This window comes from Mus musculus, chromosome 16 (genome assembly GCF_000001635.26).
Source record: "Mus musculus strain C57BL/6J chromosome 16, GRCm38.p6 C57BL/6J".
Classification (NCBI taxonomy): domain Eukaryota; kingdom Metazoa; phylum Chordata; class Mammalia; order Rodentia; family Muridae; genus Mus; species Mus musculus.
This window is the reverse complement of record NC_000082.6, coordinates 89,241,052-89,262,262: the sequence shown is the minus strand read 5'-3', so window position 1 is coordinate 89,262,262 and position 21,211 is coordinate 89,241,052. Positions and strand designations below refer to the sequence as shown.

The following is a 21,211-nucleotide window of genomic DNA, read 5'->3' as shown; positions in this document are numbered from 1 at the left end:
CTCCCACAGTGACACACTGCACATGATTATGCACACATGTATGTATGAAGGAACACATGGAACACACACACACACAAACACACACACAAGATGTCAGAAATATAAACAAATGAATACAAACATTAAAATAGAAAACGTTTTAGAGATCCAGATAACAAAGTTCTGAACACCAAAAAACACTGTAAAAAAATGTGTCACACAAATGTAAATGAGTATATCAGGAAGGTGATTTATGCAGAAATATGAGTGGGGAGTGATATAAATAACTAAGCTATCCAGCCAAAGAATAAAAACGGATGCTAAAATAAGCAGAGGTTTAGAACACATGTTTTTCAAAGGAATAGATACAGATGGACAACTGGAAACAATAGTGTTTTAGTACTCTAATATATGACAGATACAATTAAAAAACAAGATGACATTTCAGTCTACAACTGTTAGATAATTAATATTGGAGAGAAAAAGATCAATAGAAGAAGGCACTCTTCTCAATTGTTGATTGAAATGTAAATTGGTGTAGCTATGAGAAAAGTAGCATGTGGCATGTTTCCCAACACACAGAGAAGTGACATGATCTAGAAGTCACTGCTTCTTATACAATGAGATGAAAATCAATGAATCTTAAAGAACTATGTACCCTACTAAGACTATTGTTACAATCTTTATAATAGTCATGCTAGAAATACAAGAAAATGAATATCTGTATTTGAACACTTGCAATAATTGTTTCCTTCCCTCTCTAACTTCCTCTCCCCTTCCATATTTCCCTCCCCTTTTCTTCCCAATGTCTGTCTCCTCAAATATCTTCCTCACTTTCACACTCCTCACACATTCCCACAACTACTTCCACACATGTGAACAATCAGGTACAAAAGCACAGAACATAGAAAAATTAATTTGTAGAGTTTATTTACTTAATTGTTTGATGATACATAATATCATTTTAAAACATTGGGCAAGAGTTAAATTTATAAACATTGTACAGAGTGTGATGAAGATAACATAAAACATCATCATAGTCTAAATTCAGATGAGGAATTAGATGGCCATGTTGAATTTCAAACATATTTTATATATTTTGTCCTAAAGTTAGAATTTTTGAAGACATGTTTGAGTTTCTGGTATGAAAACACTTGGAAGCGCTTCTGGCTAGAAAGGCTGGGTATCTGCATTAATGTCCTCAGTAGAAGCCACAGCAGCCGTATCTTCTACAGCACAGTGGGAGGCAGCAGCCATAACCATAGCCACCATAGCCACAGCCATAGCCACAGCCATAGCCACAGCCATAGCCACAGCCATAGCCATAGCCACAGCCATAGCCATAGCCTAGGCCTCTATAGTAGCTTCCATAGTAACACATGGTGTCAGGAGTGGAGTGTTCAGAGAGAGATTATGCAGTAGGTTTCTGGAGTCTGAATGCAATGACCTACCAAGGACCTTTCATACACCTGGATGTTTGTTAACAAAAACCACAGGCATTATGACATCACACAAGTCTCTACTGTGCTTCAGAAAACATCAGAGTGCCACAGTTTACTGGCCAACAACACTGCATAGCTGAGATAACTGTGCTCATATGTTAGGATCCAAGGGTCAGATTATGAGGCTTCACCGTGAAAAACCTCGATCAAGTTTCCAGACAATGCCTCATTCTATAGAGAGTTTATTGAATACTCATGAATGCCTACTGTGCCACAGTGCAAATCATTGAAATCTCTCTCCTCTTTATGTCTGTGTGTTTTGTAGTGCTCCATACTGAAAATATCTTTTTGTTTTCCTTGGTTTGCTTTATTATTGTAAAATAAATATGTATTTCAAAGAATCTGATAAGAAATGTTCTGCTCGCAGGTGGTAGTGGCACACGCCTTTAATCCCAGCACTTCGGAGACAGAGGCAGGCAGATTTCTGGGTTCGAGGCCAGCCTGGTCTACAGAATAAGTTCCAGGACAGCCAGGGCTATAGAGAGAAACCGTGTCTTGAAAAAAAAAATGTTCTGGTCATTTGTTATGTTGTTGGTAAATTGATGACCCTTATTATATATATATATATATATATATATATATATATATATATGCATATTTTGTCATATAATTTTACCATTGTATGTTAATTCTACTGATTTGTGAGAATAGTAGATCTTTCCATCTTATATCTTCTTCAATTTTTCATTTGTATGTCTGTTTTTGCTATTATTTTTCAGTTTTTATTACTTTGTTTCTGTAGTATATTTTGAGATCAGATTTTGTGGTAGACCTAGCATCTCCCTTTCTGCTTAGTGCTGTTTTTGCTCTTAGAGTCACCTGCATTCATATGATCATTAGGAGTGTGTTTTCTACTTCAGAATAAAATTGAAATTTTTATGGAAATTGCATGAAATCTATACATTGGTTTATCAAACATACTCAATTTCCTGTTAGTAATTCTACCAGTTTATAAACAGGATGTGTCATTCTATATCCTAGTATTTTTCTTCAAATCATTTTCTTCAAAAAAACAGGATGTTACTGATCATTATGTTAAATAGCGTGAAGCAAACTGAAGAAGGTGGAGAAGTAGTAGCTAAGGTAGCTTTAGTATTTTATGCATGTTTAAAGATCAGGCTGTGTTTATGATGTTGCCTCTGTTAGGCTGACCTCATACTAGGTTATCCTTCAATTAGCAGAAAAGCTGGGCAGCCCCAATTGGATGAGGGGAATTAGACAACAAATAGTAAGCTAAAAGTTGTTTGGGAAGTGAGATGATGTCATAAGAGTCCTCGTTGCCATGGTAACATGCCATGACCAAAATCATGCTGAGGAGGAAAGGGTTTATTTGGCTTATACTTGACCATCACTGTTCATCACTGAAGGATGCCAGGACAAGAATTCAAACAGAGCAGGAACCTGGAGGCAGGAGCTGACACTGACTATGGTTGAGTATTCGTTACAGGCTTGCTCATCTTGTATTCCTCAACCTGATTTCTTATATCATCCCGGATCATGAGTGCCAAGTTGTCACTACTCTGAAAAGGGCAGATTATCTCTCATCAATAACTAATTAATAAAGTGCCCTACATGCTTGCCTACTTCCCCATTTTATGGAGTCAGTTTCATATGTGTGATGAAGTGATTCACTCCTATCATAGGACTTTAGGTTGTGTCAAAGTGATACAAACTCTCCATTGTCCCATATCAACCTGACAAACACCTGCCTCTTAAACCACAAACCCTCCTTGCATTTATAATCCCCAGACCTCATTAAAAAAACACAAATAACCTTAAAATTCTCAATGTTTTTACAGAAGCAAACATGTTAAAGTTTACTACCTCTAATATATAAAACATTTTTATTTATTTTTATATTTTATGTTATATAACTTTTAATTATATCATTTTATAATACAGTTACATCATTATGTCAATTGGTGTCTTCTCTGCGGAAAACTCTCCCACTCTTTTTTTTTATTTTTAATGTTTTTCTTTTTTTTTTAATTAGATACTTTCTTCATTTACATTTCAAATGCTATCCCAATAATCTCCTATACCCTCTTCCCACCCTGATCCCCAATCCACCCAATCCTGCTTCCTGGCCCTGGCATTCTCCTGTACTGGATCACCAACCCAGACACTATTGCCTATGTCAGCAAGATTTTGCTGAAAGGACCCAGATATAGCTGTCTCTTGTGAGGCTATGCCAGGGCCTGGCAAATACAGAAGTGGACGCTCACAGTCATCTATTGGATGAGACAGGAGGCCCCCAATGAAGGAGCTAGAGAAAGTACCCAAAGAGCTAAAGGGGTCTGCAACCTTATAGGAGGAACAACAATATGAACTAACCAGTACACCCCAGAGCTTTTGTCTCCCATTGTATAAGTAATATTTTTAAAATACAGAATACTTTTGATGAGTTTAAAATATGTCAACCATGGCTAACTATAAAAATTAAATTAAACTGAATACGTTTTTGCTTGAATTGAGATGAACCACGGCACACAAAAAAGCAAAATAATATACCAATAATGTAAATAACACACTGTTAAATGTACTGAATGTACCTTCAATCTCCTTAGCTTCTATAAACACCTGGGTCCCTTCTCTAACTCTGTTCTCTGCAGTACATCCAGTTGCAGCTTGATTCTGTGCATGGGCAGGCTGCACTGCACTGCTCCTGTTGCTCTTCTTGGTTGTCCCATGGTAATGGAATCCACCCATTTCCCTCCCCAAAAATTTTGTATCAAGAGTTGGGTATTAATATGACATCCTAAGCATGGTGCATGTTTACAGAATATAGACTTTGGATTAGCAAAACAGGTGAATGCTTTAAGAGTCCCTTATTAGGCTGCCTTAGTAGGAGAGTGGAAGATAGTGGTGCCAAGAGCAATGTGGATTATGACTGCCTAGTTGAAGAGATATCAGAGGAGAAGAATGTAATTAAATGATATAGAGATCATTCTTGTGATATATTGGCAAACAAATTGTCTGCTTTTCTGAAAGCCTACCTGAGACTAAATTTAATATTTTTGGATTAATGGTGTTGGCTTTGAAGTTTCAATAGACCAGTCAAAACCTCCTCCTGCTAATTGCATTTTCAGAATTTGAATTCTGATCTACTTTGCCATCACTCTCTCTGCATGCCATCATGCTTCCCTTCGTGATGAAACAGTGCTACACCTGTGAAACTACACACAAATCCCTATTAGATGTTTTCTTTTTTTAGGATAAGGTCATGATACATCTTCACTGTATTAGAACATTGACTGAGATGTATGTATAACAGGAGAAAGAATTGATTAATGTGGCCAAAATTCATTGTAATTAATTTTCACTTAATACAAAATTTTTACATTTAAAACTTTTTTAATAGAAATATTTAAAAGTAAGACAAATGCTTCAAAGCTTAGGTCATATATAGGATCAACATTTGAATTGTGTGTATGTGTGTATGTTTGTATATGTGTGTGTGTTGTGTGTGTGTGCTAAGTGTTTTGCATAATATCTCATGAACCTAAAAGGCACAAGCAGAAGTTATAAATGAAATAGAGAATCATGAAAGTAATATTATACATGAGAGATGAAGTTTGAAGAGGGCTTGTGGAGAGGGGTGAAGGAGAATTAAATAAATTGACCAGTGTTTATGAAAGAATATCATGGCACCCAAAGCAGATGTCTTAAAGGCTAGTAGAGGGCTATAGTTCACGATTCAACCTGGCAGATTAAGTGGAATCAGATGGAAAGCCAGACTAATAAGAATTCCAGATACCAGCTTGCATGCTTATACCTCAATATGTAAGTTGGAGAGCAAATGTCAAAGATAGAAGCTCAAAAGTTTAATCCTCCCACAAGGACACCCTAACACATGATCCTATACACACATATATATATATACATGGACTCATGCAATACACATACATATACACATGGACTTATGCAATGCACACAGACACACACACACATACACACAAACACACATGATGTCAGAAATAAAACAAATGAGTAAATAAACAACAATAAAATAAAAAAGTCTTCAGAGATCAAGCTAAGAAAGTTCCTAACAACAAAACGATTATATAAAAATATGTTATATACAAATCAAGAAAATGACGATATCATGAAAGGGATTATTGCGAAAATATGGTTTGGGAGTGTTGTACATGGATAAGCTAACCAACTAAAAGAATATGAGTGGATACTGAAATAAGCTGAGATTTAGACCAGGTGTTTTTCACAGAAAGGGATACTGATGAACAAATGGACAGACTAACGTCCTACTTCACTAATATCTCTGAGATGCAATTCAAAAACAAGATGATATTTCAGCCCAAAACTGTTAGATAGTTAATACTGGAGAGAAGAAAGATCAATAAAAGAGGGCGCCCTTCTGAATTGTTGATGGACATTTAACTTGATGTAACTATGAGAAAAATAGCATGTGTCATGTTTGCAAACACACAGAGTTGTGACAGCTTATCTTGAATTCACACTGCTTCTTGTACAATGAGATGAAACCCACTGAATAGGTATAAATGAAATAGGTACACTACTGATTTCATTGTCACATTGTCTATAATGTTTAAGTTATAAATACAACAAAATATCAATCCTTATCTGAATGCTGAAACGATTATTACTTTCTCTCAAAGTCCCTGTTCTCCTCTTTCCACTCCCTGTTTTTTTTCCTGCCCATCTTCTTACATATCTTCCTCTTTTTTCCGCCACTCACACTTTCCCACAAATGCCACCTCAAAAGTAACCAAGACAAAAGCACAGAATATACAGAAATTACTTTATAGAGCTTATTTATTTAGTTCTTTGATGATACACACTTTTGAGACATAAGTTGAGAGTCATAGTTAAAATCACTTTACAGAGTATGATGAAGGTAACATAAAACATGATCATGGTACAAATTTAGACAAGGAATTAGATGACTGTGTTAAATTTCAATTATATTTTCAATATTTTGTTCTAAAGTTAAGAATTTTTGAAGACATGTTTGAGTTCCTGGTGTGAAAACACTCGGAAGCGCTTCTGGTTACAAAGGCTGGGGATCTGCATAATGTCCTCAGTAGAATCCATAAGACCAGTATCTTCCACAGCACAGTGGGCGGCAGCAGCCATAGCCATAGCCACCATAGCCACAGCCATAGCCACAGCCATAGCCATAGCCCAGGCCTCCATAATATCCTCCGTAGTAGCACATGGTGTCAGGAGTGGAGTGTTCAGAGGAAGATTAAGCAGTAGGTTTCTGGAGTGTGTGTTTCAACATCTGCCACAGGCCTTTTATACACCTGGATGATTGACACAAAAACCACAGGCATTATGACATCACACAAGTCTCTCATATGCTTCAAGAAATATCAGGTTTTGCCACAGTGTCCTAGCCAATCAACACTGCATAACCGAGATAATTGTGCACATATGTTAGGATGCCAAGGTCAGATCATGAGACTTAACATGAAAATTTGGATGTATTTTCAAGACTGTGGTTCATTCTATATTTAGTTTATTTAATACACACAAATTCTACTGTGCCATAATACAAATCATTGAAATCCCTCCCTCTTTTTTATGTCTGTGTGCTTTGTAGTGCTCCATACTAAAAATTTATTGTTTTCCTTGCTCCGATATATTATTATAAAATAAATATGTATTTCCTAAGTATTTCTGATATAAAATGATCCTGTCTTTAGTTATGTTATTTGTAAGTTGATGACTTTATATATACATAAACATATTTTGTAATGTATTTTACTTTATTGTGTAAATTCTACTGAGCATCATAGATCTTTCCATCTTGTGATAAGTTCTTCAATTTCTAATTTGTATGCTTGTTTTTGCTACTATTTTTCAGTTTCTATTACTTTGATTCTGTGGTATATTTTGAGATCAGATTCTGTGGTAGATCTAGCATCTCCTTTCTGCTTAGTGTTGTTTTTGCTCTTAGAGTCACCTTCTGCATTCACATGGTCATTAGGATTGTGCTGTCTAAATCTGTTCAGAACAAAATTTGAATTTTTATGGAAATTACATGAAATGTATACATTGTTTTATCAAACAACAAATCTTTTTTTGTTTAGTAATTCCACTGATCTACAAACAAGATATGTCATTCCATCTCCTAGATTTTTTCTTCAAGTCATTTTCTTCAAATAACTGGATGTTACTAATTATTATGTTTAGCAACATGAGGCAAACTGAAGAAGGTAGACCAGTAGTAGGTAAGGCAGCTTTGGTGTTTTATGCATGTTTAAAGATCAGGCTGTGTTGTTGATGTCACCTCTGTTAGGCTGACCTCATACTAGGTTATCCTTCAATTAGCAGAAAAGCGGGACAGCACCAATTGGATTGAGGGGAATTAGACAACAAATAGTAAGACAAAAGTTGGTTGGTCAGAGCGATGGTGTCATAAGGGTCCTTGTTGCCATGGTAACATGCCATGACCAAAAGCAAGCTGAGGAGGAAAGGGTTTATTTGGCTTACATTTCACCATCACTGTTCATCACTGAAGGATGTCAGGACAAGAATTCAACCAGGGCAGGAACCTGGAGGCAGGAGCTGACACAGGCTATGGTTGAGTATTCCTTACAGGCTTGCTCATCTTGTATTCCTCAACATGAGTTGTTATAGCATCTATTACAATGAGTTCAAGTTGGCACTACTCTGAAAGGGCCAGGTACTCTGTCATCAATAACTAATTAATAAAGTGCCCTACATGCTTGCCTACTTCCCCATTTTATGGTGTAAGTTTCATAAGTGTGATAACGTGATTCACTCCTATCATAGGACTTTAGGTTGTGTCAAACTCTCCATTGTCCCATATCAACATGACAAACACATGCCTCTTAAACCACAAACACTCCTTTCACATTTATTCTCCAGGTCTCACAAATAACCTTAAAATCCTCAGTGTTTTTACAGATGCAAACACATTTAAAGTTCAGTAGCTGCAATATATAGACAACATTTTAAAAATTCAGAATCCCTTTGAAAAGTTTAAAATATTTCAAGTGTGAGTCAGCATAAGAATTAAATTAAACTGAATACATTTTTACTTCAATTGGATGAACCATGGCACAATAAAAAAAGCAAAATAATCTACCAACAGTGTAAATAACATATTATACAATGTCTAGAATTCACCTTCAATCTTCTCAGCTCCTCTAAACTCCTGGGTCCCATCTCTCCCTTTGCTCTTTGCAGTATACACAGCTGCAGCTTGTCTTCTGTGCATGGGCAGGCTGCACTGCACTGCTCCTGGTGCTCTTCTTGCTTGTCCCATGGTAATAGAATCCATGACTTTCCCTCCCAAAAATATGTATCAATAGTTGGGTATTAATGTAATATGCCTAAGCATGGAGCATGTTCACAGACCATAGACTTTGGATTAGCAAAACAGGTGAATGCTTTAAGAGTCCCTTATTAGGCTGCTTTAGCAGGAGTGTGGAAGATAGTGGTACCAAGAACAATATGGATTATGACCGCCTAGTTCCAGAGTTTTCAGAGGAGAAAAATATAATTAAATGACCCAGAGACCATTCTTGTGATATTTTGCCAATCAATGTATCTGCTTTCTCTGAAAATCTATCTGAGACTAAATATAAACTTTTGGATTAATTGTGTTGTTTTTGATGTTTCCATAGTAAATGCAAAACCAAGAGTGGCCCTTCTCCTGCTGCCTTCATAACCTGATTTAGAGTTTTCAGCTGCTTCTCCTTCACTATGTCTACCTACATGACATCATGCTTCTCTTCATTATGAAATAGGACTACATCTAGAAACTACACACAAATCCCAATGAAATGTTTTCTTTTTAAGGATATGGTCATGATGCATATTCTCGGTTATAGAACATTGACTGGGATGTATGTATGATAAGGGATAGAGTTGAGATGAACGTGTCCAAAACTCATTGTAATTAATTTTCACTTAATACAGAATTTTTACATTTAACACTTTTTTAATGGAAATTTTTAAAAGTAAGAAAAATCCTTCAATGTTTATGTCATATATAGAAACAACTTTTGAATTTTGTTTATGTGTGTATGTTTGTATGTGTGCTTGCACAATATCCCAGGAAACTAACAGGCACCAGCAGCAGTTATACATGGAATAGAGAATCATGAAAGTAATATTATGCATGAGAGATGAAGATTGAGGAGGGGCTGTGGGAGGGAGTGTACAGAGGGATGAAGGAGAAGTAAATAAAATGACCAGTGTCTATGAAAGAATATCATGACACCCAAATAGATGTCTTATAGGCTAGTAAAGTACATTAGTCCTCACTCAAACCTAGCAGATTAAGTGGAATCAGATGGAGAGTTAGACTAACAAGAATTCCAGATACCACTGCTTCTACCTCAATATGTAAGTTGGAGAGCAAATGTAAACTATAGAAGCTCCAAAACCCTCCCACAAGAACACCCTAACACATGGTCCTGTACACATACATATACACATGGTCTCGTGCAACACACACACACACACACACACACACACACACACACACACACACAGAAACACGGACATGCATGATGTAAAAAATAAAGTAAATGAGTAAAAACACAATGAAATAAAAAAACGTTTCAAATATCAAGCTAAGAAAGTTGCTAAAAACAAAAATATTGTATAAAATATGTTCTATACAAATCAAGAAAATGACTATATCATGAGAGATATTAATGCAAAATATGGGTTGTTGGGAATATTATACCATAGCTAAGCTAACCAACTAAATGAACAAAAGTGGATAAAAATAAGCTGAGAATTAGAACAGGTGTTTTTCAAAGGCAAAGATACAGGTGGACAAATGGACAGAGTAATGTTCTACTTCACTAATATCTCTGAGCTCCAATTCAAAAACAAGATGATATTTCAGCCCCAAACTGTTAGATAGTTAATACTAGAGAGAAGAAAGATCAATAGGAAATGGCACCCTTCTCAATTGTTGATGGAAATTTAACTTGATGTAGCTTTGAGAAAAATAGGATGTTGACAGATTATCTTGAATTGAAACTGCTTCTTATACAATAAGATGAGACTACTGAATCTTAAAGAAATGGGTACACTATTAAGTTGATTCCCACATGGTTTATAATGGTCACCTTATACATAAAACAAAATATCAATCCTTATGTGAATGCTGAAAATAAGTATTTCCTTCCTTGAACTTTCTGTCATCCTCTTTCCTCTTCCTGTTTCTTTCCTGCATATCTTCTTACATTTCTTCCTTTCTTTTTTCCCCTCACACTTTTCCACAGATACCACCTCAAAAGTGACCAAGACAAAAGCACAGAATATGCAAAAATTATTTTATTGAGTTTATTTATTTAGTTATTTGCTGTTATATATTTTTAAATCATAAGTTGAGATTTAAAGTAAAATCACTTTACAGAGTATGATGAAGATAACATAAAACATGATCATGGTCCAAATTCAGATGAGGAATTAGATGACTGTGTTAAATTTCAATTATTTTAAATATTTTGTCCTAAAGTTAGAATTTTTAAAGACATATTTGAGTTCCTGGTCTGAAAACACTTGGAAGCGCTTCTGGTTAGAAAGCCTGGGTATCTGCACAATGTCCTCAGTAGAAGCCATAAGACCAGTATCTTCCACAGCACAGTGGGCGGCAGCAGCCATAACCATAGCCACCATAGCCACAGCCACAGCCACAGCCTAGGCCACCATAGCCATAGCCCAGGCCTCCATAATATCCTCCGTAGTAGCACATGGTGTCAGGAGTGGAGTGTTCAGAGGAAGATTAAGCTGTAGGTTTCGGGAGTGTGTATTTCAGCATCTGCCACAGGCCTTTTATACACCTGGATGATTGGTGGTAAAACCACAGGCATTATGACATCACACTAGTCTCTCATATGTTTCCAAAAATATCAGGGTGCCACAGTGTACTAACCAATCAAAACAGCATAACTGAGATTAATGTGTACATATGTTAGAATCCCAAGGTCAGATCATGAGACCTAACATGAAAATTTGGGTGTATTTTCAAGACTATGGATTATCCCATATTTAGTTTATTTAATACTCACAATTTCTACTGTTCCATATTACAAATCATTGAAATCCCTCTCTCCTCTTTATCTCTGTATGCTTCTAGTGCTCCTTACTAAAAGCATTTTTTCCTTGCTCTGCTTTGTTATTGTAAAATAGGCATGTATTTCCTAAGTATTTCTGATAAAAATGATCTGGTCATTGATTATGTTATTGGTAAATTGATGACTGAATTTCTACATAAGCATATTTTGTCATGTATTTTACTATATCATGTTAATCCTACTGAGCATCATAGATCTTTTCATCTTGTGATATGTTCTTCAATTTCTCATTTGTATGCTTGTTTTTGCTATTATTTTTCAGTTTTTATTACTTTGATTCTGTGGTATATTTTGAGATCAGATTCTGTCATAGATCTAGCATCTCCTTTTCTGCTTAGTGTTGTTTCTGCTCTTAGAGTCACCTCCTGCATTCATGTGATCACTAGCATTGTGCTGTCTCCTTCAGAATAAAATTGGAATTTTTATGGAAATTGCATGACATCTATACCTTGGTTTTTCAAACATATGCATTTTCATGTTAGTAATTCTGCCAATCTATAAATAGGTTGTGTCATCCATATCCTAGTTTTTTCTTCAAATTATTTTCTTCACACAGAAATACTTCTCCATGGGAGTCACTTTTTTAACTGTGCTAAAGTGGTTCAGTCTTATCATAGGACTTTAGTCAATTTGTGTCTAATTGATACCAACTCTGTAGTGTTGTTGATCCACGTGCACCTGACTAACAAGCCCATGCCTATTAAACATAAACTCTCCTTACATATTTTCCCCCATAACTCAAAATTTCTACAAAAACTTAAAATTCCCTGTATTTTTTCAGATTCAAAAACATTAAAATTTCAGTACCTCTAATATATGCATTTTTAAAAAAAATCCAGAATCTCTTTTAAAAGTTTAAAATATGTCATCTGTGGGCTACTGTAAGACTTAAATGAAACTGAATATACTCTTACTTGAATTGGGAAGAATTGAGGGCATAGTCACAATCAGATAAAAGAAAAATTATCTGACAATAATGTGAATAACACTTTGTACAATGTCTACTATCCACTTTCAGTCTTCCTGCCTCCTCTCATCATCTGGATCACTTCTCTCACTCTTCCCGCTGCATGGTAATAGAATCCACTCCTTCCTCCCCCTGCCCCCAATTTGGTATTGATAGTGGAATATTAACATGTAGGAGCTAACCATAGTATTGATTAGAAGAATATAGACTTTGGATTAGCAAAACAGGTGAATGCTTTAAGAGTCCCTTATTAGGGTGCCTGAGTAGGAGTGTGGAAGATAGTGGTGCTAAGAGCAATATGGATTATGACTGCCTAGTTCAAGAGATTTCAGAGGAGAAGAATATAATTTAATGGCATGGAGAACATTCTTGTGGTATTTTGGCAAACCATGCGACTGCTTTTTGCCTCTACCTGAGGCTTAATTTAAGTCTTTTGGATTAATGATGTTGGCTTCCAAGTTTGAACAGACCATGCAAAAGTCAGAGTTTCCCTTCTCCTGCTGCCTGCAGTTTCAGATTCAAAACTCTCAGTGACTTCTACATCACTGTGTCTGCCTGCATGCCGTCATGATTCCCCTCATGATGAAGTAGGACTACATCTCTGAATGATATATCTTCACAGCAATAGAACATTGGCTGAGATGTGTGATAAAGGGAAGAGCTGATATGAATATATTCAAAATTCATTGTATTGAATTTTTATATAATATATAATTTTGCATTTAAAACAATTTTATAGAAATATTAAAAAAACACAAATGCTTCAAGGCTTAGTTCATATATAGAATCAACATTTGAATTGTATGTGTCTCTCTGTATGTGTGTGTGGGTGTGTTTGTGTGTATGTGTTTGTGTGTGTTGTATATGTGTTTGTACAATATCTCATGAAACTAAACAGCAACAGGAGTAGTTGTAAATGGTATAGATAAACATGAAAGTAATATACATGAGAGACTGAGAGATTAAAGTAGAGGAGGGGTTGGGGAATGTAGTGTGGAGAGGGATGAAGAAGAATTTAATAAAATAACCAATACCTATGAAATAATATCATGACACCCAAAGCAGATGCCTTAAATTCTAGTTGAGTGTGTCATCCCACCATTATACCTGGCAGATCAAATGAAATCAGATGGGTAGCCAGAATAACAAGAATTCCAGATACAGGCTTGCATGGTTCTACCCCATTATGTAAGGTGGAGAGCAAATGAGAAAGGTAGAAGCCCCCAAATGAAACCCCTTCCACAGGACACACTGCAAATGATCATGCACACATACATGCTCACATGAACACATGAAAGATACACACATACACACACAAGAACTCAGAAATATGAACAAAAGAATAAAAAAAGTTTGAAAGAGAAAACTTTTCAGAGATCCGTCTAAGAAAGTTCTGAACAACAAAAAACACTGTGTAAAAAAAAAAAGTGTCACACAAATGAAAATGAGTATATCAGGAAGGTGATTGATGCAGAAATATGAGTGGAGAGTGATATACATAACTAAGCTATGCAGGCAAATGAATATAAATGGATGCTAAAATAAGTAGAGATTTAGAACAGGTGATTTTCAAAGGAATAGATACAGATGGACAACTGAACATAATAGTGTTCTACTTCACTAATATCTCAGAGATATGACTAAAAACAAGATGACATTTCAATCTACAACTGTTAGATAATTAGTATTGGAGAGGAAAAGATCAATAGAAGAGGGCACCCTTCTCAATTGTTGATAGAAATGTAACTTGGTGTAGCTATGAGAAAAGTATCATGTGCCATGTTTCCAAACACACAGAGAAGTGACATGATCTAAATGTTACACTGCTTCTAATACAATGAGATGAAAATCAGTGAATCTTAAAGAACTATGTACCCTACCAAGGTTATTGTTACAATCTTTATAATAGTCATGTTATAAATACAAGAAAATGAACATCTGTATTTGAACACTGGCAATAATTGTTTCCTTCTCTCTCTAACATCCTCTCCCCTTCCATATTTCCCTCCCCTTTTCTTCTCCATGTCTGTCTCCTCAAATATCTTCCTTATTTTCACTCCCCTCACACATTCCCATTACTACCTCGACACATGACCAATCAGGTACAAAAGCACAGAACATACAAAAATTAATTTGTAGTTTATTTACTTAATTGTTTGATGATACACAATATCATTTTAAAGCATTGGGCAAGAGTTAAATTTATAAACATTGATGAAGATAACAAAGCATCATCATAGTCTAAATTCAGATGAGGAATTAGATGGCCATGTTGAATTTCAATCATATTTTATATATTTTGTCCTAAAGTTAAATTTTTTGAAGATGTGTTTGAATTCCCGGTCTGGAAATCCTTGGAAGCCCTTCAGGCTAGAAAGGCTGGGTCTCTGCATAATGTCCTCAGTAGAAGCCACAGGACCAGTATCTTCTACAGCACAGTGGGCGGCAGCAGCCATAACCATAGCCACCATAGCCACAGCCACAGCCACAGCCACAGCCATAGCCACAGCCACAGTCACAGCCATAGCCATAGCCACAGCCGTAGCCATAGCCTAGGCCTCTATAGTAGCTTCCATAGTAACACATGGTGTCAGGAGTGGAGTGTTCAGAGGGAGATCAAGCAGTAGGTTTCTGGAGTCTGAATGCAACCACCTGCCAAGGACCTTTCATACACCTGGATGTTTGTTAACAAAACCCACAGGCCTTATGACATCACACGAGTCTCTACTGTGCTTCAGAAAACATCAGGGTGCCACAGTTTACTGGCCAACAACACTGCATAACTGAGATAATTGTGCTCATACCTTAGGATCCAAAGGTCAGATCTTCAGGCTTTATCATGAAAATCTGGATCTAGTTTCATTCTATCTTTAGTTTATTGAATACTCATCAATGTCTACGGTGCCACAGTACAAATCACTGAAATCTCTCTCCTCCTTATGTCTGTGTAGTTTGCAGTGCTCCATACTGAAAATATCTTTTTGTTTTCCTTGCTTTGCCTTATTATTCTAAAATAAATATGAATTTCAATCATCAGATAAGAAATGCTCTGGTCATTTTTTTATGTTGTGGGTAAGTTAATGACCCTTATTATATACATAAGCATATTTTGTCACATAATTTTACTATGGTAAGCTAATTCTACTGATTTATGAGAATAATAGATCTTTCCATCTTATGATATGTTCTTTAATTTTTCATTTGTATGTCTGTTTTTGCTATTATTTTTCAGTTTTTATTGCTTTGAGCCTGTGGTGTATATTTTGAGATCGGATTTTGTGGTAGACCTAGCATCTCCCTTTCTGCTTAGTGCTGTTTTTGCTCTTAGAGTCACCTGCATTCATATGACCATTAGGAGTGTGCTGTCTACTTCAGAATAAAATTGGAATTTTTATACAAATTTCATGAAATTTATATATTGGTTTATCTAACACACTCAATTTCTTGTTAGTAATTTTACCAATCTATAAATAGGATGTGTCATTGTATATCATAGTATTTTCTTCAAATAATTTTCTTCAAAGAAACAGGATGTTACTGATCATTATGCTAAATAACATGAGGCAAACTGAGGAAGGTGGAGCAGTAGTAGCTAAGGCAGCTTTAGTATTTTATGCATGTTTAAAGATCAGGCTGTGTTACTGATGTCACCTCTGTTAGGCTGACCTCATACTAGGTTATCCTTCAATTAGCAGAAAAGATGGACAACACCAATTGGATTGAGGGGAATTAGACAACAAATAGTACTATAAAGTTGATTGGAAAGAGAGATGGAGTCTTAAGAGTCCTCGTTGCCATGGTAACATGCCATGACCAAAACCATGCTGAGGAGGAAAGGGTTTATTTGGCTTATACTTGACCATCACTGTTCATCACTGAAGGATGTCAGGACAAGAATTCAAACAGAGCAGGAACCTGGAGGCAGGAGCTGACACTGACTATGGTTGAGTATTCCTTACAGGCTTGCTCATCTTGTATTCCTCAACACGAGTTCTTATATCATCCATGACCATGAGTTCAAGTTGGCACTACTCTGAAAGGGCCAGGTACTCTCTCATCAATAACTAATTAATAAAGTGTCCTACAAGCTTGCCTACTTCCCCATTTTAGGGTGTAAGTTTCATAAGTATGATAAAGTGATTCACTCCTATCATAGGACTTTAGGTTGTGTCAAATCTCCATTGTCCCATATCAACATGACAAACACTTTTAACCACAAACACTCCTTTCATATTTATTCTCCAGATCTCACAAAAAAAACCCCAAAAATAACCTTAAAATTTTCAGTGTTTTTAGAGATGCAAACACATTAAAAGTTCAGTAGCTGCAATATATATACAACATTTTTAAAATTCAGATTCCTTTTGAAAAGTTTAAAATATGTCAAGTGTGGGTCAGTATAAGAATTAAATTAATCTGAATACATTTTTACTTCAATTGGATGAACCAGGGCACACTTAAAAAAGCAAAATAATCTATCAACAGTGTAAATAACATACTATACAATGCCTAGAATTCACCTTTAATCTTCTCAGCTCCTCTAAATATCTGAGTCCCTTCTCTTCCTTTACTCTCTGGAGCACACTTAGCTGCAGCTTGTCTTCTGTGCGTGGGCAGGCTGCACTACACTGCTCCTGCTGCTCTTCTTGCTTGTCCCATGGTAATGTATTCCATGCCTTTCCCTCCCAAAAATTTTGTATCCAGAGATGGATATTAATGTAACAGACCTAAGCATGGAGCATGTTTATAGACTTTGGATTTGCAAAACAGGCGAATGCTTTAAAAGACCCTCATTAGGCTGCTTTAGCAGGAGTGTGGAAGATAGTGGTGCCAAGAACAATGTGGATTATGACTGCCTAGTTCAAGAGTTTTCAGAGGAGAAGAATATAATTAAATGAGCTAGAGACTGTTCTTGTAATATTTTGGCAAACGATATATCTGCCTTTTCTGAAAAATCTACCTAAGACTAGATGAAATATAACACTATTGGATTAGTGGTGTTGGCTTTGAAGTTTCAATAGTCCATGCGAAACCTACAGTGTCCCTTCTCCTGCTGCCTGCAGATCCAGATTTAGAATTTTCGGCTACTTCTCCATCACTATGACTACCTGCATGCTATCATGTTTCTGTTCATGATGAAAAAGGCCTACACCTAGGAACTACACACAAGTCCCAATGAAAATTTTTTTAAGGATATGGTCTTGATATATCTTCATAGTTATAGAACATTGACTGAGATGTGTGTATGATAAGGGATAAAATTGAGATGAGCGTGTCCAAAACTCATTGTAATTATTTTTCACTTAATACAGAACTTTTACATTTAAAAATTTTTTATTGTAATATTTAAAAGTAAGAAAAATATTTCAATGCTTATGTCATATATAGAACCAACATTTGAATTGTGTGTATGTGTGTATGTTTGTGTGTGTGGGCTATGTGTGTTTGCACAATATCCCAGGAAACTAAAAGGCACCAGCAGAAGTTAACATGGAATAAAGAGTCATGAAAGTAATATTATGCATGAGACATGAAGGTTGAAGAGGGGTTGTGGAAGGGAGTGTGGAGAGGGATGAAGGAAATTAAAATGATCAGTGTCTATGAAAGAATATCATGACACCTAAAGCAGATAAAGTAGAGGGTATTAGTTCACCATGCAACCTGACAGATTAAGTGGAATCAGGTGGATATTTAGACTAACAAGATTCCAGATACCACACTGAATGCTTCTACCTCAATATGTAAGTTGGAGAGCAAATGAAAGCTATAGAAGCTCCACCCCCCCACAAGAACACCCTAACACATGTTCCTGTACACATACATATACACATGGTCTCATGCAACACACACACACGATTTCAGAAATAAAACAAATGAGTAAAAAACAATTAAATAAAAAACTTTTCACAGATCAAGCTAAGAAAGTTCCTTAAACAAAACCATTGTATAAAAATATGTTCTATACACATCAAGAAAATGACTATATCATGAGAGGTATTAATGCAAAAATATGGGTTGGGAGTGTTGTACATAGCTAAGCTAACCAAGTAAAAGCATATAAGTGGATGGACAAATAAGCTGAGATTTTGAACAGGTGTTTTTCAAAGGCAAAGTTACAGGTGGACAAATGAACAGAGTAATGTTCTACTTCACTAATATCTCTGAGATGCAATTAAAAAACAAGATGATATTTCAGCCCAAAACTCTTAGAGAGTTAATACTGGAGAGAAGAAAGATCAATAGAAGAAGGCACCCTTCTGAATTGTTGATGGAAATTTAACTTGATGTAGCTATGAAAAAAATAGCATGTATCATGTTTGCAAACACACAGGGTTGTGACAGCTTATCTTGAATTCACATTGCTTCTTAGATGAAACCACTGAATCTTAAGAAATGGGTACACTACTAAGTTGATTGTCACATGGTTTATAATGGTCACTTTATAAATACAACAAAATATCAATCCTCATGTGAATGCTGAAAATATGTATTTCCTTCCTTGAACTTTCTGTCATCCTCTTTCCTCTTCCTGTTTCTTTCCTGCCCATCTTCTTACATTTCTTCCTCTCTTTTTCCCCACTCACTCTTTCCCACAGATACCACCTCAAAAGTGACCAAGACAAAAGCACAGAATATACAGAAAGTATTTTATAGAGTTTATTTAGTTAGTTTTTGATGGTGTGCATTTTTTTGAAACATATGTTGAGAGTCATATTTAAAATCACTTTACAGACTATGATGAAGATAACATAAAACATGATCATGGTCCAAACTTAGATGAGGAATTAGAAGACTGTGTTAAATTTCAATAATATTTTAAATATTTTATTTTATAGTTGAAATTTTTGAAGACATGTTTGAGTTTCAGGTGTGAAAACACTTGGAAACACTTCTGGTTAGAAAGGCTGGGTCTCTACATAAGGTCCTCAGTAGAAGCCATAAGACCAGTATCTTCCACAGCACAGTGGGCGGCAGCAGCCATAACCATATCCACCATAGCCACAGCCATAGCCATAGCCTAGGCCTCCATAGCCATAGCCCAGGCCTCCATAATATCCTCCGTAGTAGCACATGTTGTCAGGAGTGGAGTGTTCAGAGGAAGATTAAGCAGTAGGTTTCTGGAGTGTGTGTTTCAACATCTGCCACAGGCCTTTTATATACCTGGATGATTGGCAGCAAAAACCACAGGCATAATGACATCACCCAAGTCTCTCATATATTTCAAAAAATATCAGGGTGCCATAGTTTACTGGCCAAACTATGCTGCATAACTGAGATAATTGTGCTCATATCTTTAGAATCCCAAGGTCAGATCATGAGACAACATGAAAATTTGGATGTATTTTCAAATTGTGGGTCTGTCTATATTTAGTTTATTTAATGCACACAAATTCTACTGTGCCATAATACAAATCATTGAAATCCCTCCCTCTTCTTTATGTTTGTGCGTTTTGTAGTGCTCCATACTAAAAACTTATTGTTTTCCATGCTCTGATTTGTTATTGTAAAATAAATATATATTTCTTATGTATTTTTGATAAAAATGATCCCATCATTGGTTATATTATTGGTAAGTTGATGATTTAATATATACATAAGTTAATTTTGTAATGTATTTTAACCTATTATGTTAATTCTACTGAGCATCATAGATCTTTTCATCTTGTGATATGTTCTTCAATTTCTCATTTGTATGCTTCTTTTTGCTATTATTTTTCAGTTTTTATTACTTTGATTCTGTGGTATATTTTGAGATCAGCTTCTGTGGTAGATCTAGCATCTCCTTTCTTTTTAGTGTTGTTTTTGCTCTAGAGTCACCGTCTGCATTGATGTGATCATCAAGATTGTACTGTCATGTAAATGAGGAAAATACCTAATTAAAAAAAAAGAAAAAAAAAGATTGTACTGTCTAGATCTGTTCAGATCAAAATTGGAATTCTTATGGAAATTGCATGAAATCTATACATTGGTTTATCAAAAAACTCATTTTTTGTTTAGTAATTCGACCGATCTATAAACAAGATATTACATTCCATATCCTAGTTTTTCTTCAAATTATTTTCTTCCAAGAAACTGGATGTTACTAATAATTATGTTTAGCAACAGGGGGCAAACTGCAGAAGGTAGACCAGTAGTAGCTAAGGTGCATTTAGTGCTTTATGCATGTTTAAAGATCAGGCTGTGTTACTGATGTCACCTCTGTTAGGCTGACCTCATACTAGATTATGCTTCAATTAGCAGAAAAGCTGGACAGCACCAATTGGATTGAGGTGAATTAGACAACAAATAGTAAGATAAAGTTGTTGGGAAGAGCGATGGTATCATAAGGGTTCTCATTGCTATGGTAAAATGCCATGACCAAAAGCAAGCTGAAGAGGAAATTTGGCTTATATTTCTCTATCAATGTTCATAATTAAAAGAAGTCAAGACAGGAATTGAAACTGGGCATGATTCTGGAGGCAGGAACTGATGTAGCTCCATGCTAGAATAGTCCTTACACACTTCCTCACCAGGAATTATTCAGTCTAATTCCTTATAGCATCCAGGACCACAAGTCCAGAGTTGCCAAAACTCTGAAAGGGCCGGGTTCTCTCTCATTAATCAATAATTAAATGCCCAACAGTATTGCCTACTTCCTCATTGAAGTCACTTTC

At 35.8% G+C, this 21,211-nt stretch overlaps 5 protein-coding genes across 5 annotated transcripts; all 5 read right to left on the bottom strand.

The window, feature by feature from the left end:
* Nucleotides 1-1,054: 1,054 nt before the first annotated feature.
* Gm35257 (predicted gene, 35257) lies at nt 1,055-1,432 on the bottom strand. The gene has a single exon (XM_006523135.1). The coding sequence runs from the start codon at nt 1,358-1,360 to the stop codon at nt 1,181-1,183; it is 180 nt and encodes a 59-aa protein (XP_006523198.1). The 5' UTR covers nt 1,361-1,432; the 3' UTR covers nt 1,055-1,180.
* Nucleotides 1,433-6,456: 5,024 nt separating this feature from the next.
* Gm52266 (predicted gene, 52266) lies at nt 6,457-6,738 on the bottom strand. Its single transcript, XM_030249389.1, has one exon. It carries the CDS (start codon nt 6,676-6,678, stop codon nt 6,541-6,543), a length of 138 nt encoding a protein of 45 aa, XP_030105249.1. The 5' UTR covers nt 6,679-6,738; the 3' UTR covers nt 6,457-6,540.
* A 4,257-nt stretch (nt 6,739-10,995) lies between these two features.
* On the bottom strand, nt 10,996-11,293 carry Gm35174 (predicted gene, 35174). Its single transcript, XM_006523134.1, has one exon. It carries the CDS (start codon nt 11,206-11,208, stop codon nt 11,062-11,064), a length of 147 nt encoding a protein of 48 aa, XP_006523197.1. The 5' UTR covers nt 11,209-11,293; the 3' UTR covers nt 10,996-11,061.
* A 3,664-nt stretch (nt 11,294-14,957) lies between these two features.
* On the bottom strand, nt 14,958-15,143 carry Gm35091 (predicted gene, 35091). The gene has a single exon (XM_011246166.1). It carries the CDS (start codon nt 15,141-15,143, stop codon nt 14,958-14,960), a length of 186 nt encoding a protein of 61 aa, XP_011244468.1.
* Nucleotides 15,144-19,454: 4,311 nt separating this feature from the next.
* On the bottom strand, nt 19,455-19,630 carry Gm35004 (predicted gene, 35004). The gene has a single exon (XM_006523132.1). It carries the CDS (start codon nt 19,628-19,630, stop codon nt 19,484-19,486), a length of 147 nt encoding a protein of 48 aa, XP_006523195.1. The 3' UTR covers nt 19,455-19,483.
* Nucleotides 19,631-21,211: the final 1,581 nt, after the last annotated feature.